General features: G+C 47.7%; 1 protein-coding gene across 11 annotated transcripts in view; it reads left to right on the top strand.

The window, feature by feature from the left end:
• The window catches only part of SLC6A1 (solute carrier family 6 member 1), a 43860-nt gene extending 26419 nt beyond the window's left edge, over nt 1–17441 (top strand). For all 11 annotated transcript variants that reach the window (XM_078351645.1, XM_078351641.1, XM_035276303.3 and 8 more), the window contains 11 exons: nt 378–487; nt 2479–2611; nt 5847–5981; nt 6170–6273; nt 6604–6728; nt 8028–8140; nt 8510–8641; nt 10138–10240; nt 11943–12043; nt 12799–12966; nt 15063–17441. In XM_078351645.1, the coding sequence (XP_078207771.1) occupies nt 378–487; nt 2479–2611; nt 5847–5981; nt 6170–6273; nt 6604–6728; nt 8028–8140; nt 8510–8641; nt 10138–10240; nt 11943–12043; nt 12799–12966; nt 15063–15167 (1329 nt within the window). In that variant the 3' untranslated portion in view covers nt 15168–17441. The remainder of the gene's footprint in view (nt 1–377; nt 488–2478; nt 2612–5846; nt 5982–6169; nt 6274–6603; nt 6729–8027; nt 8141–8509; nt 8642–10137; nt 10241–11942; nt 12044–12798; nt 12967–15062) is intronic.
• Nucleotides 17442–22480: the final 5039 nt, after the last annotated feature.

Raw genomic sequence — 22480 nt, forward strand, 5'->3', positions numbered from 1 at the left:
TGGAGCTGTGCCTGGCAGAGAACAAGGCCTGCGTTTGCTGTTGTTACCCAGTGCAGAGTTGCATGAGTGAGGTCTCACCCAGGGTCACAGGGTGGGGAGGCAGCCCCAGCTGCAGCTTGGAAGGCTTTTCTTATAGTGAAGACATAGAGGTTCACACCTCAGCTCTGGCACTTAGTAGCTGTGCATTCTCAAGCAAGTCACTGTCCCTCTCTGATCTGTCAAATGGGGATCATAATGCTACTTGCCTCCCAGAGCTTCTGGGAAGGGGAGGTGTGAGGAGGCTTGGGGACCATGAGGGTGGGCAGGGTGCACTGGGAGCATTCATGCCAGCCCCTGGGAGCCCAGCGGGATGTGTCCTCATGACTGTGTCCTTGCAGACGCTGCCATGGAAACAGTGCGACAACCCCTGGAACACAGACCGCTGCTTCTCTAACTACAGCATGGTCAATACCACCAACATGACCAGCGCCGTGGTGGAGTTCTGGGAGTGAGTACGGGGCCATCGGGGGATGGCAGGGACGGGCATGCCAGCCGGAGCCCGGCAGGAGACAGAGGCACCTCAGATGGGGAGCAGAAGAGGTAGATAAAGGGGCTACAGTCATGTGTCACATCACGGACCACATATACAATGGTGGGTCCATAAGATAATACCAGATTTTTACTTTACCTTTTCTACATCTAGGCATGGCTAGTACAGAAATCACTGTGTTACTGTTGCCTACAATATTCACTACAGCCATGTGCTGCACAGGTTTGCAGCCTAGGAGCAATAGGCCACACCACATGGCCTAGGAGTCTAGCAGGCCTCACCGTCTAGGTTTGTGTAAGTACACGCTATCATATGCACACCACAACAAAATTGCCTAACGACACATTTCTCAGAATGTATCCCTGTTGTTAAGTGACACATGACTATAGTTGCAGAGTTGTGGCAGAGCTAAGGCAGCCACAAGGGATGCTGAAGGCCATTCCTCCCCAGAAGGAGTTGGACTATAGATGGAGCCATGAGACACACAAGCTCTGACCTTTGATAGGGAAACCCAATTACCTACAGAGCCACGGTCCAGCAGGGAGAGTACCTTCCTCAACATCTCTGCCTCTAACATCCTGCCAGTGTCTCCCACTGGTCAAACCCAGCTAGAAGCCAGAGAGCAGGGGGCAAGATAATATAGCCATAGCTGTCATCATCCGGAGCTTGGCACAGAGTAGTCAAGAGGGAGAGTGGATCAGAGAGGCACACGGAGGGGAATAACCAGCACAGCCAGTTAGAATCACCTGGAGAGGTCGACCACATCCTGATTCATCCTGAAAACCAGGCTGATCCACTTACAAACCTAGAGTCACTTGGAATAAACATGCACACACGCTCTGGCCATAGTGAGGACCATGCTGATTGTATCTTCAGGGGAGTACCTTGTAGCGATGTGTGTTGGGGGCACTGACATGAGACAATGAGGTGCTGGGGCCCAAATCTCTCTGGCATGAAGGAAGCCGTTAAGTGCTAGAACGGCTCAGATGGATCTGGGAGCAGACCAGAAGGTCCCAGAGCACCTTGGATTAGTTCCCAGGAGGAGCTGTTCTCAGGCAGCGTCAGAATCAGTGTTGCCTGATCACTTCGTGGCATAGCGTCCGTGGCTACACTGTTTCCTTACAAATAAAAATCAAATTATGTTCCAGTGGGTTCTGTTTCCCGGCATCTCCCACATTCAGCTCTCAGGCATGTTCAGACTTTTCATTCAACCATTGGTTCAATAAACACTTCTTGAGTGCCTACTACGTGCCAGCGGATGAGAGGCACGGACGTCCAAGCAGGCAATGGTACCATCAGGCAGCCAGTGCGGAGAGGAGGGAAGCACAGGCGGCTGGGCTGCAGGGACCCTGGGGAGGCCCCTGGTCCAGCCTGGGTGTCGGGGAGTGGCATCTAGAGGAGAAAACTACAGGGCAGGCAGGTGCTGGAGAGGAAGGATGTGAAGGCTGGAAGGCAGGTGAGGCCAGGCCAGGCACCCATGAGCAGGCTGCAGCGAGTGCTGAGAGGAGGGAGAGATGCAGAGGCCTTGAAAGGCTGGCCGGGGAGTTTGGGCTTCATTCTGAGAACAAGCAGGAGCTATTCATTGAAGTAAGCAGAGGAGTGACATGATCAGACTTGCAATTTAGAAGGCTCTCTGGGGCTGGAGAGGGGACAGAGCAAAAATGAAAGCAGGGTCCCAGTAGGGGGCCACTGGGCTATCAGATGAGCAGTAGTGGCTGATTCAGGCCCTGGCAGGTCCTGCTCTCTTTGATCTCTTGATCAAACAGCACTTTCTTCTGATTAGTATAATGGGCCTTGCAGTCCCCAGCCACCTCTTGAATCATGGTGTTGATGGTGTCAGCACAATTCCAGGGGAGTGTATCATCTGTGGCCATGCCCCAGGCACCCCTGGGTCACTCCAGCTTCCACCAGCTCCATGTGACTTTCTCCTCCCTCCACTGTTTGACCAGGCGCAACATGCATCAGATGACAGACGGGCTGGATAAGCCAGGTCAGATCCGCTGGCCACTGGCCATCACACTGGCCATTGCCTGGATCCTGGTGTATTTCTGTATCTGGAAGGGTGTCGGCTGGACTGGAAAGGTAAGGGATATATGTGCACAGTGGGGACAGGCGGGCACTAGAGAGAGGAATGGGTCTACAAAGGAAGCTCTGCCCAACAACTCCCAGGAGGCCTATCCAGCCTTGAGTTAAGCAGGTCCTTTCATCACTTGTGTGTGTTAGTTTCCTTTACTGCAAAATGGGAATAATAACATCACCGTACCTTCTAGGGTGGTTGTGAGGATGAAAGTAAATAGTGCAGCACAGTGCCAAGCTCACAGCAAGTCCCATGGGATTCCACTGGGCACAACAGAGTCATCTCAAAACAGAGGGCAGATGTTGCTCCCGGACTGTTGAAGAAACTTTCCCAGAGCATGTGCTCTGCATCGAACCGTGTGCTAGGTACAGAAGCTCCAGAGATGATAGCTTCACATCCTGGCCTTTGAGGAGCAACAGAGGTGAACAGGCTAATGGTTAAAGACTCGGGCTCTGTATTAAGCAGTCCATGAGTTCAGATCCCAACCTCATCATTTACTAGCTGTGAGCTCAGGCAAGTCACTTTGCCTCCCTGAAGCTCAGTTTCCTTCTCTGTAAAATGGGACTAATAATTATACTTATCTGTTGGTTTATTGTGATAATCAGATGAGATGGTAATTTTGTCAATCACTCAGCACCTAGTAAGGGGAGTTGTTATTGCTTTTTTTTTTGAGACAGAGTCTTGCTCTGTTCCCAGGCTGGAGTGCAGTAGCTCAGTCTCAGCTCACTGCAACCTCTGCCTCAAGGGTTCAAGCAATTCTCCTGCCTCAGCCTCCCAAGTAGCTGGGACTACAGGCACGGGCCACCACACCCGGCTAATTTTTGCATTTTTAGTAGAGACGGGGTTTCACTATTTTGGCCAGGCTGGTACCGACCTCTTGGCCTCGTGATACGCCCGCCTTGGTCTCCCAAAGTGCTGAGATTATAGGCATGAGCCACCGCGCCCAGCCCTGCTCTTATTTTTATTATCAGCAAGTGCAGAGCAAATACCAAGCTGGGATGTCCAGCCTGGGGACACCTGGGAGGTGGAAAACTGGCCTTACCCCACCTCTTTTCCCTTACAAGCCCTGCCCCAGGAATTTTGGGACAGAAGATGGCAGAGTCTCTCACTGACCTTGACTGAAGGGGAAGTGTGTTGACTCAGATCTTAAGCAAGTCAAGGGCAGAGAAGGGATTTGTACTGAATAAGCCGGGAAGCAGGAAGGTCAGAACTACCCAAGAAGCAGACTCACGGTACTAGAAGCAGTCGTAGAAATGAGCCAAGCAGAACCTTAACAAATTCCACACTACGGTATGGGCACAGCTGATGAAAAGCTGCCTAGTTCTATGCAGTGGGAACTCTGGACCCACTGAGTTCTCAAATCCAAGCCTGGTGTAAAAATATCTCTGATCCATTCCTAGGACTAGGGATGCTGAAAGAGAGCACGAGCATCTCCCAGTCTAACTTTAGGGAGCAGAAAAGTAGAGGGCTTATGGGCTTTGGAAGGGTGTGAATCTTAGTCCCTGAGTTTCTAACTGTGTGCACTTAAGCAAGCCATTTCACCTCTCTGAGCTTCAGTCTCCCCATCTGTTCAATGGTCACAATAACAGTACCTTACAGGGTCATCACAAAGACTGAGGGAGAAGAGAAGGATGCTTAGCATATGGCTCACACATAGTAAGCACTCAATACATAGTATCACTCATAATCATTTGGAGTGATCATTAGAGTTTCTGCTACACTAGGAGTCTGGCCACTTCTTGGGGACAGACAGTAGGGCCCCCTCACTGCATATATTGAGGATGTCAACCAATCCATCCACAAACATTTACTGAATACCTGCTGTGTGCCTGGCTTCATGCTGAACACGGAAGGCACAGGGAAGTACGAGACTGAGGCAACACATAATAAGCCTGCTGTATGTCCTCATGTGACCCACCATTCTGAGCAGTAGGTGTGACTGTGCCCAGTTTCCAGACAAGAGAAAGTGAAGCTACGACGTTGATCCTCAGTTACACAGCTCGTGGGTGACACAGATGAGTTTGATTTCCCTTTTCCTAGCTTCAAGCACAATGAGTTTTCTTGTGGATTGTGACTGCCCGCCTTAATCCTACAGAATCTCGGGGTCAAGTCAGGTAGGTGAGGCTAAGGCGGTGAACTGTCCATGCTGACCAAGAAGCAGGTTCATATTAGACTCAGATATAAAGGTCATTGAACTTGAACATTGCTCTTCCACACTAGTGAGCAAAGAAATGCAATTTTAGACAATGATTACCAATTTGGCAAAAAATAATTGTTTAAATGATGATACCTAGTACTGGCCTTGTGAGAGGAAGACACGCTCTGCAATGCCAGGTGAAGCTCCATTTCTAGAAGGCAACAAGCTAAATGGATCAAAAGCCTGGGACGAGTTTATTCCTTTTAACTCAGTATTTCCACCTCTACAGATTTGTCCCAAGAGTGGTATAATAATTTTGTAGCAGGAGATTCATGTGCAGGGGTGTTTAATGTGGTGTTATTTAGAGTCACAAAATTGGAGGTAACCTAAATGGATAACAGTGGGGAAACTTAGAATGGTAGGGCCTTCTGAGGGACTGTTTTGTGTAATTAAAATGTCAAATTGTTCATGAGGCAATAAAACAATGTTTAGTAAACAAAACGGGAAACAAACCGGTATGTGCTTGTGTTTTTTAACTCTAAATATGTTACATGGAAAGGCAAGTACCTAATTTGAACCTTATTTTGTAAGAAAATGCGATCACATCTGTAAAGGAGTCTCAGAGGAGCATTCAGGTGAGAACATCCATGCATTTATGTGCTTGTCAGACAATTATTGAGTGTCTACTGTATACGGTGGATTGTTCTAGATATGGGGATGTGAACAGAGATGTGAACAACACAAGCCCTGCCCTCCACATAACTTAATTCTAGGTGCTGGTGAAGGAAATTTATGTATGTGTGTGTGTGCATATCTAATTTAAAAGTTTTTCTGTCACCACATGCATTGCTTGGATAATTTAGAAGTCAAAATATAGGAGGGGACAGGGGAAGGGGAAAACCAAATATGAGCTGCTTGGCTCAGACTCCAAGGAGCTTCAGAAAAGTGGCCAAAGAGAGCAGGGATCTGGGAAGGCTTCCTGGAGGCGGAAGAACTGGAATCAAGCCCAGAGACACAACAGATACGGATGTAGGGGAAATGGGGGAGGAGGAAGCAAAGGTGTACAGAGGGAGGCATCACCAGTTCACTCTCTTTCCTCCCAGGTGGTTTACTTCTCAGCCACATACCCCTACATCATGCTGATCATCCTGTTCTTCCGCGGAGTGACGCTGCCTGGAGCCAAGGAAGGCATCCTCTTCTACATCACGCCCAACTTCCGCAAACTGTCCGACTCCGAGGTGAGCACCCCCGCAGCCCAGGTTCTGAGCCACGACTTAGCAGCTTTGAGACAAGCTTTCGCATCTTTCTGACCCTCACTATAGACCGGGTTTGTTGCCAGGGAGAGCTGGTGGGCACGTGGAAAAGGCCGTGGGGAGCTGTGGCTATGGTGATTACTTTTGACAGTCTTTGATGATTCTGCCTACAGGTGTGGCTGGATGCGGCCACCCAGATATTCTTCTCATACGGGCTGGGCCTGGGGTCCCTGATTGCTCTTGGGAGCTACAACTCTTTCCACAACAACGTCTACAGGTTTGAGCGGACAGCTGCAGGAGCCCCTTCTTTCCTGGATGAGCCCCTCGAATCCACGCCCACGCTCACCGTGTTAGGGCCCTCTTTGGCCACTTTGCACTCAGCTTAACCTCTCCCTGAGCCAGTCCTTTATATCACTCCTTTTGCAGACACAGACATTCCTACTGTGCCCTTCCCTGACCCTGATTCTGTGGCTCTGCCCTCCCCTAGGGCCTGTACTTCTGGGGCCCACTGTATAGCCCCTTCCTCCAGGCCACCCCTCCATAACCACAGCCAGCAGCTACACTGTCTGCCAGCCCTACCCTTCTGACCCCACCCCTCCCTCTGCAGGGACTCCATCATCGTCTGCTGTATTAATTCGTGCACCAGCATGTTCGCAGGATTCGTCATCTTCTCCATCGTGGGTTTCATGGCCCATGTCACCAAGAGGTCCATTGCTGATGTGGCGGCCTCAGGTCAGCACAACACTATGTGGGGCCGGGCTCCTGGCATGGGGGCATTAACCATGCTGGCTTTTGCCATCATCACCATTACCACTACAACTGTGGCTCACTGGCATTGAACACTCCCTATCTGCCAGGCAATGCAATTCTTCTCAACATTTTGCAATACATGCTATTGTTAGCTATTTCATAGATAAAGAATCTGAGACTCACTCTCAACGGCCTGGAGCTGGGAAGATGATGGATCTGGAGTTGGAGGCCAGGTCTGGCTGACTCCCAGCCTTGGGTCTTAGTCTCTTGGGCATACTTCCATGTCCAGCACAATCCTGGACTTTTCTGGGAGACGATCCACTCTTGCCTCGGGCGTATAAGCTTTGGTCCAATTCAGACATGTTCACCACCATACTACAAAGACCCCCAAATTCATGCTTTTGTCTCAGCTCCAAAAATGCTCTCACCAAGTGGGCCATGTCGACTCTACTCACCACACAGCCATCAGTGCCACAGAGCCCAAGGAAAACCCTGGACAGTCCTGCCCTGCACAGCCAGGCAAGCAGCCAAGGGGAGGAGCCCGCTGTGTGCAGGGCAGAGGCCCCTGAAGCTCATGGGGATACACGACTGGTCCCTTGAAGAAGTGGGCTGGTCCTGTGAAAGGAACATTCTCTGCTCAGGTTCTAATCTCCCCTTCAAGGGCAGCCATCATCTCATTTCTCTGCAACTCTCCAGCCATTCCCCTGTCCCCATCCAGAGCCAGACCCAGGGAGGTTACAGTCTCTTTCCTTCTCATTCCAAGATTTTCTGATCTCTTAGACACCTCCACCAAGTACTCAGACACAACACGTGCCAAACACATGTTGCTCCAAAGCCTTCTCCTCCACTATGCTCCCCATCACAGAAGGGCTCCACCATCCAGTCCCCAGGGTGGAGACCTCAGCATCGTCCAGGACTCTTCCCTCACTCTGACCCTGCAAGCCAGCCAATACCAGGACCTGCCCCATCTGCCCCCCACATAGCTCTCTGTCAGGTCACCTCTCTGCACCTGTACCATCCCCACCACTGGCCAGGCCATACCATCCCTGATCCAGAAGATAGCCACAGCTCCTCACTGGTCCTCTTGCCTCTGGGCACAGTTACCATAGCTCCTCATTCTTCACTGTCTTTCTGCATCTGGAAAAAGGGGCTGACAACACTCACTCGCAAGGTTACTCTGAAGATGAAATGAAAAAAGGCTTAGAAAATGGGCAGTGTACTGGGAAGGCTGTAGGTGCTAAGGACGTTTTATTTTTCTTCTTTTTGCCCTGTTCTGCTCAGGCCCCGGGCTGGCGTTCCTGGCATACCCGGAGGCAGTGACCCAGCTGCCTATCTCCCCACTCTGGGCCATCCTATTCTTCTCCATGCTGCTGATGCTGGGCATTGACAGCCAGGTGAGGGCGCCCAGGGCACCCCAGGATCTCCCCACCCCCAGTCTTCTCAGTCCCCGAGCGAGCAGGAAGAGGACGCCACTCTTGGCTACCAAGAAGATGACCAAAAATTCCAGGCCCCTAGAATGTTCCACTGCATAAAACTTCAGGAAACAGCTCAGCTACCTTATCCATTTTCCAGAAAGGGACACTGATTCCCAGAGGGAAGGGACTCTCCTGAGGTCGCAAAGTGAGTTATAGGCAGAATCAGGCTGGCCCCTGGGCTCTCCTGGCTCGGTGCTGCTGGGCCTCCATCTTTCCTTAGAGTTCCACGCTTTGGGTGGGTTGGGGCTGGGGCTGCTGCAGGTAGCTGACCTCTGTTCCCTCCTGAAGTTCTGTACTGTGGAGGGCTTCATCACGGCCCTGGTGGACGAGTACCCCAGGCTCCTCCGCAACCGCAGGGAGCTCTTCATTGCAGCTGTCTGCATCATCTCCTACCTGATCGGCCTCTCTAACATCACTCAGGTAAGCTCAGTAAGCACCTGAAACTCCCCCAGCCCTGCCCAGGGCCTCTTTCCCCTCCCCTGTTGTATACCACCTTTCCTGCCTTTATTGAGCATCACCTCCGTGCCAAGCTCTGGGCACATAACAGTGAGTCAGATGGGGTCCCTGCCCTCCAGAGGCTCCCGGGCTGGTGGGAGACGCAAACATTGGCTGGGACACATAGGACAGAGCTAGAGAATGCAGTGCCGAACTGGCCTAGGGGCACCGGGCACTGCTTCCTGGAGGAGGGGATGCAGGAATTGAGTTTTGAAAGGCCCACAGAAATTAGCCACAAAGTCAAATTGGAGTTGGGCCTTTGAAGCTGAGACTGCTGAAAGCTTTCTTTCCTTCCCGTTTTTCTTTTGTAATGACATGAATGAGAAATGCTCACGTAGCTAGTGAATTGTACTATATATATATATATAATAATTGTTTATAGTATATTTGTTTTCTACTTTACATTTTATGCAATTACATTTATCATTGTACAATATAAATATGAACAACTCTAGCGACATGAGTTCAGCCCTGTGGGTCTGATTTTTATCATCCACGAATCACCGCCCAGATCCAAACGCAGTTCTGCTCCAGAGTTAGTATTCATTCACCCCTTCATTCATAGTTGTTGAACACCTACTATGGGCCTGGCATGACCCTGGAAATTTGTCAATTAATGTGACAGATACTACCGTGTCTGCTCTCTTAGAGCCTACATTTTGGTGGGCAAGACTGACAGACAAATTAGATGATTTTGGAGAGTGTCAGGTGCCCTGGAGAAAAGAGGATAGCAGAATAGAGAATGGCCAGTGGGACAGGAGGGGCGCTCCCTCAAACGAGTAGTCAGGGGAGGTCTCTCTCTCTCCAAGAAAGTGAGCTGAGACTTAAATGATGAGAAAGAGCCAGCCAGAGAAAGATCTGGGGAAAGAGTAGAGCAGGTGCAAAAGCCCTGAGGCATTTGAGGGATAGGAAGGAAGCCAGTGGGGCGGAGGCAGAGGGAGTGAGGCAGTGGGTGCGAGATCAAAAGCAGCCCATGCAGACCTTGCAGGTCAAGACATTGGGATGGGATGGGATGCGATGGGATGGGATGGGATCTCTCTCTGCTTATTTATGTGTTACATTATTGTCTCATTGAAGCCATGGAAGGTTTTAAGTAGGGGAGAGACGTGACCGATTTACCTGTAAACAGACGGCCCTGGTGACCAACTTCTCTTTCTGTCCTCCAGCCGTACCAGAAATTGGCATTTCCCTCTACCACCTGAACATTTCCTTCCCAATCCCCAGACTGCCAATATCCATGTACTCTCATGCTCACAAAGCCCTCAGTGCTTCATCTAATCTATCCTGAAGCATTCTTGCTGCAATGCAGCCTAATACCAACCCCATCAGCCTGCAGAGCCCATGTCGTCTGTGAACTGGCTGCCATCCACTGATGGGCACTGGGGGAAGTGCACCTGTTCTTACCTCTTTTTCTCTTGCAGGGAGGCATTTATGTCTTCAAACTCTTTGATTACTACTCTGCCAGTGGCATGAGCCTGCTGTTTCTCGTGTTCTTTGAATGTGTCTCTATTTCCTGGTTTTACGGTGAGTATCAGCCCCTCCTCCCTTATTTATTCACTCATTCATCCATTCATTCCTTTCTTCAGTCCTCATTCAACAAGTGCAATTTGAACACCAGGTATTTTCCCTACATTTATGTATTTATTTATTCTTCACATTACAATTCAGTAAGGTTAGTCCAGGAGGTTCCCATGTCTAGAAGATATAAGAGCCGTTAAATGAATTCATTTAAAATAGGTGCCAACATTTCTTTATAAATTTTGGAATAAAAAGGGTTTTGGAGATTTTATTCAGAAAACAGAAACCAAAACCATTTTTTAAAGTTTTAAAGTTATAGATTTAAAAAGCTAGGCAGTAATGAAAAGTGTGCACTACCTTAAAACAAATCACAAGAGAAACATTGATTTTGTTTGTTTTGTGGCCTAAGTTTCCTGAGCCAACTGCATGATAGTAAAAAGTGACAACATCCTTTCCTGCATATTTGATTGTCACAGCAGAGCAAATGTTTTGAAAGAAACATAATATTCTGTATCACCTCTTTGCAATATCTGCCACCTCTTCTGCCTTGTCATTGTCCCTTCTCTTTTTTTATATATGTATAAATTTAAAGGATCTGAGTGCAATTTTGTTACATGGATATCTTGTGTAGTGGCAAAATCTGGGCTTTAAGTGTACCCATCATCCACATAATGTGCATTCTACCCACTAAGTAATTTCTCACCATCTACCTCAGCTCCCACTCTCCCACCGTTCTGAGTCACCAGTGTCTATTATTCTACTCTATATCCACCTGTCCCCAGTGTTTAGCTCCCACTTTTAAGTGAGAACATGCAGTATTTGACTTTCTGTTTCTGAGTTGTTTTGCTTTAGATGATGGCTTTTGCAAAAGGCATGACTTCATTCTATTTTATGGCTGAATAGCATTCCACTGTGTATGTATACCATATTCTCTTTATCCAGCCATCCACTGATGGACACTTAGGTTGATTCCATATCTTTGCTATTGTGAATAAACACATGAGTACAGATACCTTTTTGATGTAATAATTTCTTTTTCTCTGGGTAGATACCCAGTAGTGGGATTGCTGGATCAAATGGTGGTTCTATTTCTGGTTCTTTGAGAAATCTCTGTACTGATTTCCATAGAAGTTGTACTAATTTACACTCCCAGTACCACCTTTTCTCTCTAACTGTTCTAACATGGTCAGATCCTCACTGGTCAGTGACTCTGCTTGTAATTGGAGCAGTGCCCAGCCACTCTGGTGAACTTCTAGATACCCTGTGGGTTTAGGGTTTTTCTTTTTTGTGAGATTTGCAGTTCTTCTTTGCAGCTGATTACCAGTTTCTTATAGCAGCTGTATATCAGGGAAAAACAGCCCCTGCCCAGGAAAGCCTTTGAAGGAATGGCTGGGATAGATGTAGAGTGGGAGGGACATTGAGAGTGGCAGGGGTGCAGGGGATTATCTTGTCAATATCCTTTTGTTGGTAGATATCGTCACATTAAAGTTACTTGCTTACCTACACACTTGCTATGAGAACTGGGCTATTGAAAAGTACTTAGTAACAAGGACCCCCTGAGCATTAACCCCATGGCACAGACAAGGAAACCGAGGCTCAGAGAAGTTAGGGTTCTTGCCCATGGTCATGCTATGAGAAAGTGGTAGCACCAGGCTTTGACCCTAAAGTACTCACAGCTCATCCATCTCTCCTGCTCCCAATGTCACAGGTGTCAACCGATTCTATGACAATATCCAAGAGATGGTTGGCTCCAGGCCCTGCATCTGGTGGAAGCTCTGCTGGTCTTTCTTCACCCCAATCATTGTGGCGGTAAGAGGAAGACCTGATTAGCCCTGTTAGGATGAGGCTAGACCAGGCCCTGGGGGAAATCAGGTCCAAAGGCAGGTGGAAGAGGTCCCAGAAACCCTGTTACTTAATAATACTTCCTTTGCCATCTGTTGGGCATCTGTCCTTCACTCTGTGTGGTACAAGACACATATATCACCCTCACAAACCTCAGAAAAGAGGCATTATTGTGCCACTTTACTGCTGCAGGATCTGGGGATCACCTAGCCAGCGTCACCCAGCTAATCAGTTCTGGGATTCGAATCAAGCTGGCCTGATTCTGAAGCTCAAGCTCTTGGCACTTGCAGACCCCTTCTTCACAGGGTCCCTCATTCCCACAAGCAGGAGCTGAAGCAGGGGCAGGCCAGGGAGGAGCCATTCGAGGTCCTTGAGGTGGGGGCAGAGCCACTACATATGTTGTGTCCCACATAAGGGGACCCTGCCAGTGGCACACCAGGAGCTGATACCTCACCCTTGCTCTGCTTTCGAAGCTGGGGAACTTGGAGGAAAGGGTTCCCTTTTCTAATTAGTCTCCTTGGAGGGGTAGCCTTTTCGTACTGATCTTCCCTGAGAGGGTGTCTTTTTCTATTATGTACAAAAGCACCTTATGTGCTAGCAGTGCATAAGGTGCTGGGTCAGCCTCCAGGCAAGGGTAGAGGGCAGTCGGCCTGCTGGCTTCAGGGTGGTCCATTCTGTGACTGACTCCTCCCCGTCCATGCCCTCCCCTCCACCCTCTCCAGGGTGTGTTCATTTTCAGTGCTGTGCAGATGACGCCTCTCACCATGGGAAGCTACGTTTTCCCCAAGTGGGGCCAAGGTGTGGGCTGGCTCATGGCTCTGTCTTCCATGGTCCTCATCCCCGGGTACATGGCCTACATGTTCCTCACCTTAAAGGGCTCTCTGAAGCAGGTAAGCCCTTTCCCACCTTCCAAATTGCCAGTGCCCTTCCCCCACTGTGCCAGGAACAGCCCCACCCCTTATGAAGCTCACAGTCTAGCTGGGGAGACAGACAAACCAACAGCCAAAGACAATAGAGTATTAAAGGCAGGGGGGTGGGAGCAAATAGCCCTGCCTCAGCCCTACCTGGTTTAAGGAGGATTGAAGAAGGATTTCCAGAACAGGGGATAACAAAGGAGAGGCCTAAGGATAAACCAGACTTAAAAGTAGAAGCAGAAAGAAGATTACCAGAAGAGGGAGGGGAGGAGAGGTTGGGAAGCATGTGCAAAGGTCCGGGGGTATAAACCGTATCGGGTGAACTGAAGGGAGATCAGTGTGGCTGGAGGGTAAAGAGGAAAGAGGTGTGAGGAGGGGGCATGACAAGAGATGAAGCTGGGATGTAAGAAGGTATGCCAGATCGTGAAGGCCTTTGAAAACCAGTACAAGAACTTTGGCCTTTATCCTGGTGGCAATGGGGCATCATGAAGGGCTTGGAACAGATGGAGGGTGGGATCACATTTGCCCAGGGCTCACTCTAGATCTCATTTGTAGGGTTAATATAGAGAAAATGTGATCTTACCCACAAGGAATGACAGAGCACAAAAGACCTGCTGCCCCCAGCAAGGGCCTCACCATCATATAGGGTTCTCTGTCCATGCCTGCACTTTGTTAAACTGTACTCAGTTCTTGAGGGAGTAAGGGAGTGCTGGAGGCACCAAGCAGAGACATTGATGAGGTGTGTGCAGGCTGAGAAGATGCCACTGGGAAGAGTGGAGAGTCAGAGCATGAAGGGCCCTGGACAAGTAGCTCTCCGCTGTAGTTCCCTGGGAGATGCACCTGCCAGGCCCAGGGGAAGCACTCTCAGGTCCAAGGCACAGGGAAGCCGGGCTGTAGGTTACGTGCAGCCCCAGAGTTACTGGGCCATCCTCCTCTAACCTCAGATGGAGAAACTGAGGAACCGCAGGGGTTGGGTGAGCAGGTTCCCAGCTCAGGAAGCTATGACCAGAGCCAGGGCTTGTAGCCCTTTCTTCCCACTGTGGGTCCAAAGCTTTCATTTTCCATGATCCACTGGAGAACCCCAAACAGCAGCCGGGGCTTGGCATGACGAGAGGTCGAGGGGGTGCCCTTGCAGAAAAGACCACAGCTTGTGCAAAGGCCCATTGGTAGGAAGAGCCAGGGCGTACCTGAGGCCAGGGTGTGAGCTGATGGGGCAGGATGGCAAAGGCAGTGGGGGATCTATCCATCTTGCACATGTGGATGAAACCCTGATGATGTGCCAGGCAAGACTGTCCATGCTGCGGACACAGCCGTGAACAAGATAAGCAGAAATCACACCCTCCTAGAACTCCCATGCTGGTAGAGGAAGACAAGCAAAAAAAACATGTGGGGTGGGAAGAACACTATAGAGAAAAATCAAGTAGGTGGGGGTTTAGGGAGTGCCAGGTGACGCCTCACTGAGAAGGCAAAACATTTGAGCCAAGACTTGGGAGGCGGAGAGCGAGCTGTCACTATCTGAGAGAAAGACTGTGCCGGACAGAGGGTGCAGCCTGTGCAAAGGCCCTGGTTGTGAGCGTGCCTGTTGTGTTTGCGGGGCATTGAGGAGTCCCATGTGGATGGGATGGATACACGAGGGAGAAGGGAGGACACTGAGGACTGGGAGGTGGCAGGGGCCAGGTCATGTAAGGCCTTGGAGGACTTTGGCTCTGCTTCTCAGTGAAATGGGAGCCTCTGTTGGGTCCTGAGTAGTAGAGGGACGTGATCTGAGTCTGGTTTTCACAGAACTCTCCTGCTGCTATGTTGAGGACAAAATGAAGGGGTGAGAGGACAGAATGAAGGCGGGAGTGGAAGCTGAGGGCTGGGAGTTGTTGCAATAACCCAAGTGAGAAGGGCTGTGGCATGACCCATGTGGGGCAGGATGCGGGGCTGTGCTGGAGTCTGGGTGTAGCTTGGAGGCAGAGCAGACAGGATGGGCTTGAAGAGAGGGCAGGAAAAGGACACAGCCTGTCCTGTCCACCCCAGCCTGGGGTTTTCTCCAGAGAGCCTCACGCCTTCCTCCCTGGTGCCCACAGCGCATCCAAGTCATGGTCCAGCCCAGCGAAGACATCGTTCGCCCGGAGAATGGTCCCGAGCAGCCTCAGGCCGGCAGCTCCACCAGCAAGGAGGCCTACATCTAGGGTGGGGGCCGCTCGCCGACCCAACACTCTCACCCCCCGACCTGGCTGAGCACGACCACCACTTGATGTCTGAGGATACCTTCTATCTCAACCTACCTCGAGTGGCGAGTCCAGACACCATCACCACGCAGAGAGGGGAGGTGGGAGGACAGTTAGACCTCTGGGTGGGCCCTGCCGTGGGCAAGGATACCCAGTGGCTTCTGGTACCCGGTGGACTGGTGACCTTTTTAATCTAGGCCCCATCAGCATCCCACAATCGGCCTTGGTAACCGCCGCGGTAGATCATTTTTATCCCGCCAGGGAGCGTGATGCAGCGAGGCCACACGTGCTCCTGGCTTTTAGACCTGTTCCTGACTGTTCTCTCACTGCCGAAACCCATGACTGTTATCTCGGATTTTGCAGGAGTTCCTTTCCCTCGGAACGCTGCTCCATGCACAGGAAAAGGGCATTTTGTACAATGGAGACTTCCCAGGAACGCTTGCTCTTAAGTAGCAGGAGCCAGTGGAGCTCTGGCTTTCGTGTTTTTGGTTTTCTCCTTTCCAAGGCAGCTGGACAAAAAAAAAAAAAAAACCCAGGGGCCTCAGTCGATATTCCCAGGGCCGCTTCTCCCGCAATCTGCAGCGTGTCCTTGTCCCCGCTGCCCGAATGAATGAGCATTCTGCAGCCCAATGTCCCTGTCCCCTCCCCGCCGGGCCATTCTGATTGGACCTGGCCCAGTGCAATCCATCCAGACAAGCCCTGCTTGCTGGAAAACTGCCACAAGCACAACTGATCTATTTTTATCGCCATTCCAGGGGCCTCAGGTCCTACTGGGGAAACTTCCCATACCTGAGCTCCAGTTTCTCTTAAGCTGCCCGATTTCACAGAATACAAAATAGTTGCAGGAGAAATCAAGGTGAAGGATCTGTCCGACACTCAAGACGGATCCAGTAATCTTTCGGTCTCCTTCTTAAACTACCACCCTCACTGCCACCCGCCCCAAGCTGCTGCCGCCTCACCTTCCTTGAAATTCCTCAGCAGGAGTCTCCTCACTGCCACTGAAACCCACCCGGCCCACTAACCGAGGAGCTAGCGTTAATCCAGAGAACCCCCCGCAATGTGCTTCCGAGATTCAAACTGCTTCATTGGGAAGTATGATTTGTTCCTTTCTGGAATCGGGCTCCGTGGTGGCAGCAGCACTTCAAGTGAAGACAGTTTCTTGCAAGCTCCAATAGCTCCGCGTGTCTCATTTGCCAGGAAGATGGGTTCCCACGCAGCAAATCGTATGTTGTGCCCCGTAGCTCCTTAGCTAGTTAGCTCACAAGCCGTGTTTTTTGACTAATCCTTAATAACTATGGTAAATAACTGTGACTGTGGGGTTTTTAATCTCTTGTCATTCTCATCTGAAAGTGACCAGCATACCAGTTCTTGCAATAAGATATTACCCTCAGAATATTAAGCACATTATTGTAGAGAAAAAAATATGTGTATACATATGAACGCATAATATGCACATTCATCCTCATGTGTGGCACATAAGGTCTCATTTGATATTGTATAGGAAATCTAAAACCTTTTCCTCTGAGGTCATCTGTAAAATAGTCCTATTGCCAAGGCATCCCCAATGCCAGCTGGTGAATCCATGATCAGAATCATATGTATTGTTAAATTATAGTGTTTAGAATGACAGGAACCCCTCACTGTATCTCATGGTCCCACTTCCCCATCTGTGTGTGAACTCCTTTAGACTAAGGGCAGGAAGAACTTCCAACTTTCTCTTTGTTCTTCAATGTGAAACTGAGAACAAGTCTCTCTAAGACAAATGCAGTGTATTTAATGTTTGTAAGCAATTCTAAGTGAGATGTTTGGCAAGAAATCCCCTAACTGATTTCCATCCAAACCTACCTTATAGAGCACAATATTAAGTGTCGTACAATTACTGTGAGAACTGTGAATATGTGTAACATTTTTTTAGTATTTGCCCGGGGGGAAGAAGATATTGTATTATCATATATGCTTTTTTTGCAATAAGGATTTATTCTCAGAACACCAAGTAAATCTATCTCTATATAAAAAAATATATGTAATATATACATATTCAAAGTATATACAGAGCCTGTTTTAAAAAATACAGTATTATTTAGTAAAATTATCTGTTCTATGGACCAAATGTAAAATATTTATAAATGAAGATGCATTTTAAATGTCTATAAATGGTGTCATAACTAGAGCACGGGCGTTATGTAAGTTTCTAAGAATTTAGAGGATAAATAATAAAGGTTCTATGATATACAACATCAGACCTTCAATTCTTTGGGGTTGGGGGCACAATATCCTCTTTTATCAGAACCAAAACACATACACACAAAACTATTTTTCCCCAGCAGAGAGAGATTTGGGCTCAAAACCCAACAATACAGAGCTGGACCTCCCCAGAGTCTCAGAATGAGTCACGGAAAATGACTGTGTGCTCTGTGAGGGAGGTGCCTTCAGTGTGCATGGGATCAACTAAATAAAGATCTAGAACTGCAGGAAAGTAGGAGGACATTTAGTGAACAACAGCACTCATTCATTCACTCACTGATTGCTTCCTCAACATTTTTACCTTTTTAAATCGTATTTAGAAAAATGTGAATTCTACAGAGAAGTTGTAAGATAGTTCCGTGGACATATCTATGCTTCACCCAGATTCGCCTGTTGTTAACACGTCACCACATTTATCTTAGCAGTCAAGGTTAGTTAACGGTCTTGACTAACAGTCACGTCAGTCAAGGTTCAGCCTGGGAAGTGGAGCCACTGAATATGATGGAATCGGGGCTCTATTACAAGAATGGACCTTAGACCACTGTAGGGCAGTTAGAAAGTAAGAGTCTGCGGTTTCTCTACCTGGTCTGCTCTTCCCTGGGTGTCCTTACTACTGGTTCCTTCCTTTCATTCAGGTCTTTGCTCAATTGCCACCTCCTCACAGAGGCCTTTCCTGACCACCCCAGCTAAAATAATATGCTCCTTCATCTCTCTCTGCCCCCTTGGCCTGCTTCATTTTTCTTATTGTCCGCACTCACATGCTTCCTAATTCAATGCCTGTCTCTCCCCACTGTAAAGGAAGTTCTGGGGCCGGGCACAGTGGCTCATGCCTATAATCCCAACACTTTGGGAGGCCATGATGGGTGCATCTCTTGAGGTCAGGAGTTTGAGACCAACATGGCGAAACACCATCTCTGCTAAAAATACAAAAATTAGCCAGGCATGGTGGGGGATGCCTATAATCCCAGCTACCCGGGGGCTGAGGCAGAAGAATCGAACAAACGTGAAGCAGAGATCGTGCCACTGCACTCCAGCCTGAGTGACAGAGCAAGACTCTGTCTCAAAAAAATAAATAAAAATAAAGGAAGCTCTGGTAAGATGGTGACTTTTGCTAATTCACTACCGTGTTCTAGATGCCCAGAACAGTGCCTGACACAGTAGAAGCTCAACAAACATACAAATGAATGAATGAATGGATGGATGGGCAGACAGATGAATGTATGGATGGCGGGATGGATGGATGGGCAAGGAATGGTGACGGAACAGCATCATGGGCACTGGCTTTGGGGTCAGACAGCTCTCCATGTGAGTTCCGGCTCTGCTGCTCACTCTCTCAGCAACTCTGAACACGTTGCTTAAATCTCTTTGTGCCCCAGTTTCCTCATAAAATTGTTGTTAAAGTGAAATGAGTTAAGGAAAGCACATAGCATGGTGCCTAGCCCAAACTGAGCAGTTAAAAAAATAGTGGTGTTATTACAGCAATGGTTCCTGAAACGTTCCCTTAGAAGAACCTCTTTAATCAGGGTCCATCCCCCCACACAGAGCTCCATGTTTTGAAGGATTTTGTCTACCAAACTGTCGCTTAATAATTAAGCGGTTTCCCCCTTTTTATTAATCAGATGTGGCTGCTAATTAGAACTCCTGATTAGCATGAGGTAACCAGGGTGACAGCACTCTAGGCTGATATCATTCCAGGGAAAAGCAAAGAAATGTGGCATTTGGGGTCCTTAGCTTACCCGGATGGTTTGTAATTATGTGATTTCCTCTGGGCTCTATAATATGGAAAAAAAAAAAGGTTCTGATGTCCCATTGACTTTTCCAGGGACCCTCACAGGTTCAGGACCTCAGGTGGGGTCTATGGCTCACAAAATGTTTGGCTGCAGACTTTGCATTGCTCTTTCTTTAAAACCAAAGTTTGCTTTGAGGAGTAAACATTTTCCAGGCTGGGTGACCACAACCCTTGATCCAACTAATACATATAATGAAAATGGCTCACCAATTTGAAGCTCAAATTTGGTCCACATCTCTATTCTTTTGGATAAACTCCCAGCAGTGAAATTGCTGAGTCAAGCAGTCTGTGCATTTTCAGGCCGCTCGTACCTAGTGCCGAACTGTCCTCAGGGAAAATGGTGACCATTTTTATTCCCCTTAGAAGTATATGGTAGTGATAATTTCCCCACCCCTTTTCCAAAACTAGCTTTTATTATTATTTTAAATCTTTTTCAATTTCACAGCTAAAGATATCTTAATAGTTGGCTTATGTTTCTTTGAATTTAACTGACGCTGGATCTTTTTTTTTTTATGTCCTTTCTGGCCTTTTGTATTTATTTTGTGAATTTATAGCTCATGAGCATCTTGTTGCTCTTACTCTATCACCCAGGCTGGAGTGCAGTGACGCAATCACAGTTCACTGCAGCCTTTAACTCCTGGGCTCCTGCTTCAGCCTCCCCAGTAGCTGGAACTCAGGCACGAGACACCACATCCAGCTAATTTTTAAATTTTTCTTTTTAGAGACTGTGTCTCACTATGTTGACCAGGCTGGTTTCAAACTCCTGGCCTCAAGCAATCCTCCTACCTTAGCCTCCCAAAGTGCATGGGCAACTGCACCCGGCCAGCATCCTGTTTTTGTGTTTGTCTTATTTGTTTGGAAGAGTTGTTTTTATTTTATTTTATTTTATTTATTTATTTATTTATTTATTTATTTATTTATTTATTTCAGTTCATGAGTTGGACTCTCCCACTGGTTTTCTTTCTTTTTTTTTTATTGCATTTTAGGTTTTGGGGTACATGTGCAGAACATGCAAGATACTTGTATGGGTACACACGTGGCAGTGTGATTTGCTGTCTTCCTCCCCTTCACCCACATCTGGCATTTCTCCCCATGCTATCCCTCCCCAGCTCCCCCCCCACTGTCCCTCCCCTATCCCCCCCAATAGACCCCAGTGTGCAGTGCTCCCCTACCTGTGTCCATGTGTTCTCATTGTTCAACACCCACCTATGAGTGAGAATATGCGGTATTTCATTTTCTGTTCTTGTGTCAGTTTGCTGAGAATGATGTTCTCCAGATTCATCCATGTCCCTACAAAGGACACGAACTCATCGTTTTTGATGGCTGCATAATATTCCATGGTGTATATGTGCCACATTTTCCCAGCTCAGTCTATCATTGATGGGCATTTGGGTTGGTTCCAGGTCTTTGCTATTGTAAACAGTGCTGCAATGAACATTCAGGTGCATATGTCCTTATAGTAGAATGGTTTATAGTCCTTTGGATATATACCTAGTAATGGGATTGCTGGGTCAAATGGAATTTCTCTTTCTAGGTCTTTGAGGAATCGCTACACTGTCTTCCACAATGGTTGAGCTAATTTACACTCCCACCAGCAGTGTAAAAGTGTTCCTATTTCTCCACATCCTCTCCAGCATCTGTTGTCTCCAGATGTTTTAATGATTGCCATTCTAACTGGCGTGAGATGGTATCTCAATGTGGTTTTGATTTGCATCTCTCTGATGACCAGTGATGATGAGCATTTTTTCATATGTTTGTTGGCATTGTGTATGTCTTCTTTTGTAAAGTGTCTGTTCATATCCTTTGCCCATTTTTGAATGGGTTTGTTTGTGTTTTTCTTGTAAATCTGTTTGAGTTCTTTGTAAATTCTGGATATCAGCCCTTTGTCAGATGGGTAAACTGCAAAAATTTTTTCCCATTCTGTTGGTTGCCAATTCACTCTAGTGACTGTTTCTTTTGCCGTGCAGAAGCTGTGGAGTTTGATTAGGTCCCATTTGTCTATTTTGGCTTTTGCTGCCAATGCTTTTGGTGTTTTGGTCATGAAGTCCTTGCCTACTCCTATGTCCTGAATGGTTTTGCCTAGATTTTCTTCTAGGGTTTTTATAGTGCCAGGTCTTATGTTTAAGTCTTTAATCCATCTGGAGTTAATTTTAGTGTAAGGTGTCAGGAAGGGGTCCAGTTTCTGCTTTCTGCACATGGCTAGCCAGTTTTCCCAACACCATTTATTAAACAGGGAATCCTTTCCCCATTGCTTGTTTTTGTCAGGTTTATCAAAGGTTGTATGGTTGTAGATATGCTATGTTGCCTCCGATGCCTCTGTTTTGTTCCATTGGTCTATATCTCTGTTTTGGTACCAGTACCATGCTGTTTTGATTACTGTAGCCTTGTAGTATAGTTTGAAGTCCGGTAGTGTGATGCCTCCCACTGTGTTCTTTTTGCTTAGAATTGACTTGGCTATGCGGGCTCTCTTTTGGTTCCATATGAAGTTCATGGTGGTTTTTTCCAGTTCTGTGAAGAAAGTCAATGGTAGCTTGATGGGGATAGCATTGATTCTGTAAATTACTTTGAGCAGTATAGCCATTTTCATGATATTGATTATTCCTAACCACGAATATGGAATGTTTCTCCATCTGTTTGTGTCCTCTCTTATTTCATTGAGCAGTGGTTTGTAGTTCACCTTGAAGAGGTCCCTTACGTTCCTTGTGAGTTGTATTCCTAGGTATTTTATTCTCTTTGTAGCAATTGTGAATGGCAGTTCGTTCTTGATTTGGCTCTCTTTAAGTCTGTTATTGGTATATAGGAATGCTTGTGATTTTTGCACATTGATTTTATATCCTGAGACTTTGCTGAAGTTGCTTATCAGTTTCAGGAGTTTTTGGGCTGAGACGATGGGGTCTTGTAAATATACTATCATGTCAGCTGCAAATAGAGACAATTTGGCTTTCTCCTTTCCTATTTGAATACCCTTTATTTCTTTTTCTTGCCTGATTGCTCTGGCTAGAACTACCAGTGCTATATTGAATAGAAGTGGTGAAAGAGAGCATCCTTGTCTAGTGCCAGATTTCAAACGGAATGCTTCCAGTTTTTGCCCATTAAGTATGATATTGGCTGTTGGTTTGTCATAAATAGCTTTTATTATTTTGAGATACGTTCCATCAATACCGAGTTTATTGGGGGTTTTTAGCATAAAGGGCTGTTGAATTTTGTCAAATGCCTTCTCTGCGTCAATTGAGATAATCAT

This window comes from Callithrix jacchus, chromosome 15, assembly GCF_049354715.1.
Source record: "Callithrix jacchus isolate 240 chromosome 15, calJac240_pri, whole genome shotgun sequence".
In the NCBI taxonomy this organism is placed as follows: domain Eukaryota; kingdom Metazoa; phylum Chordata; class Mammalia; order Primates; family Cebidae; genus Callithrix; species Callithrix jacchus.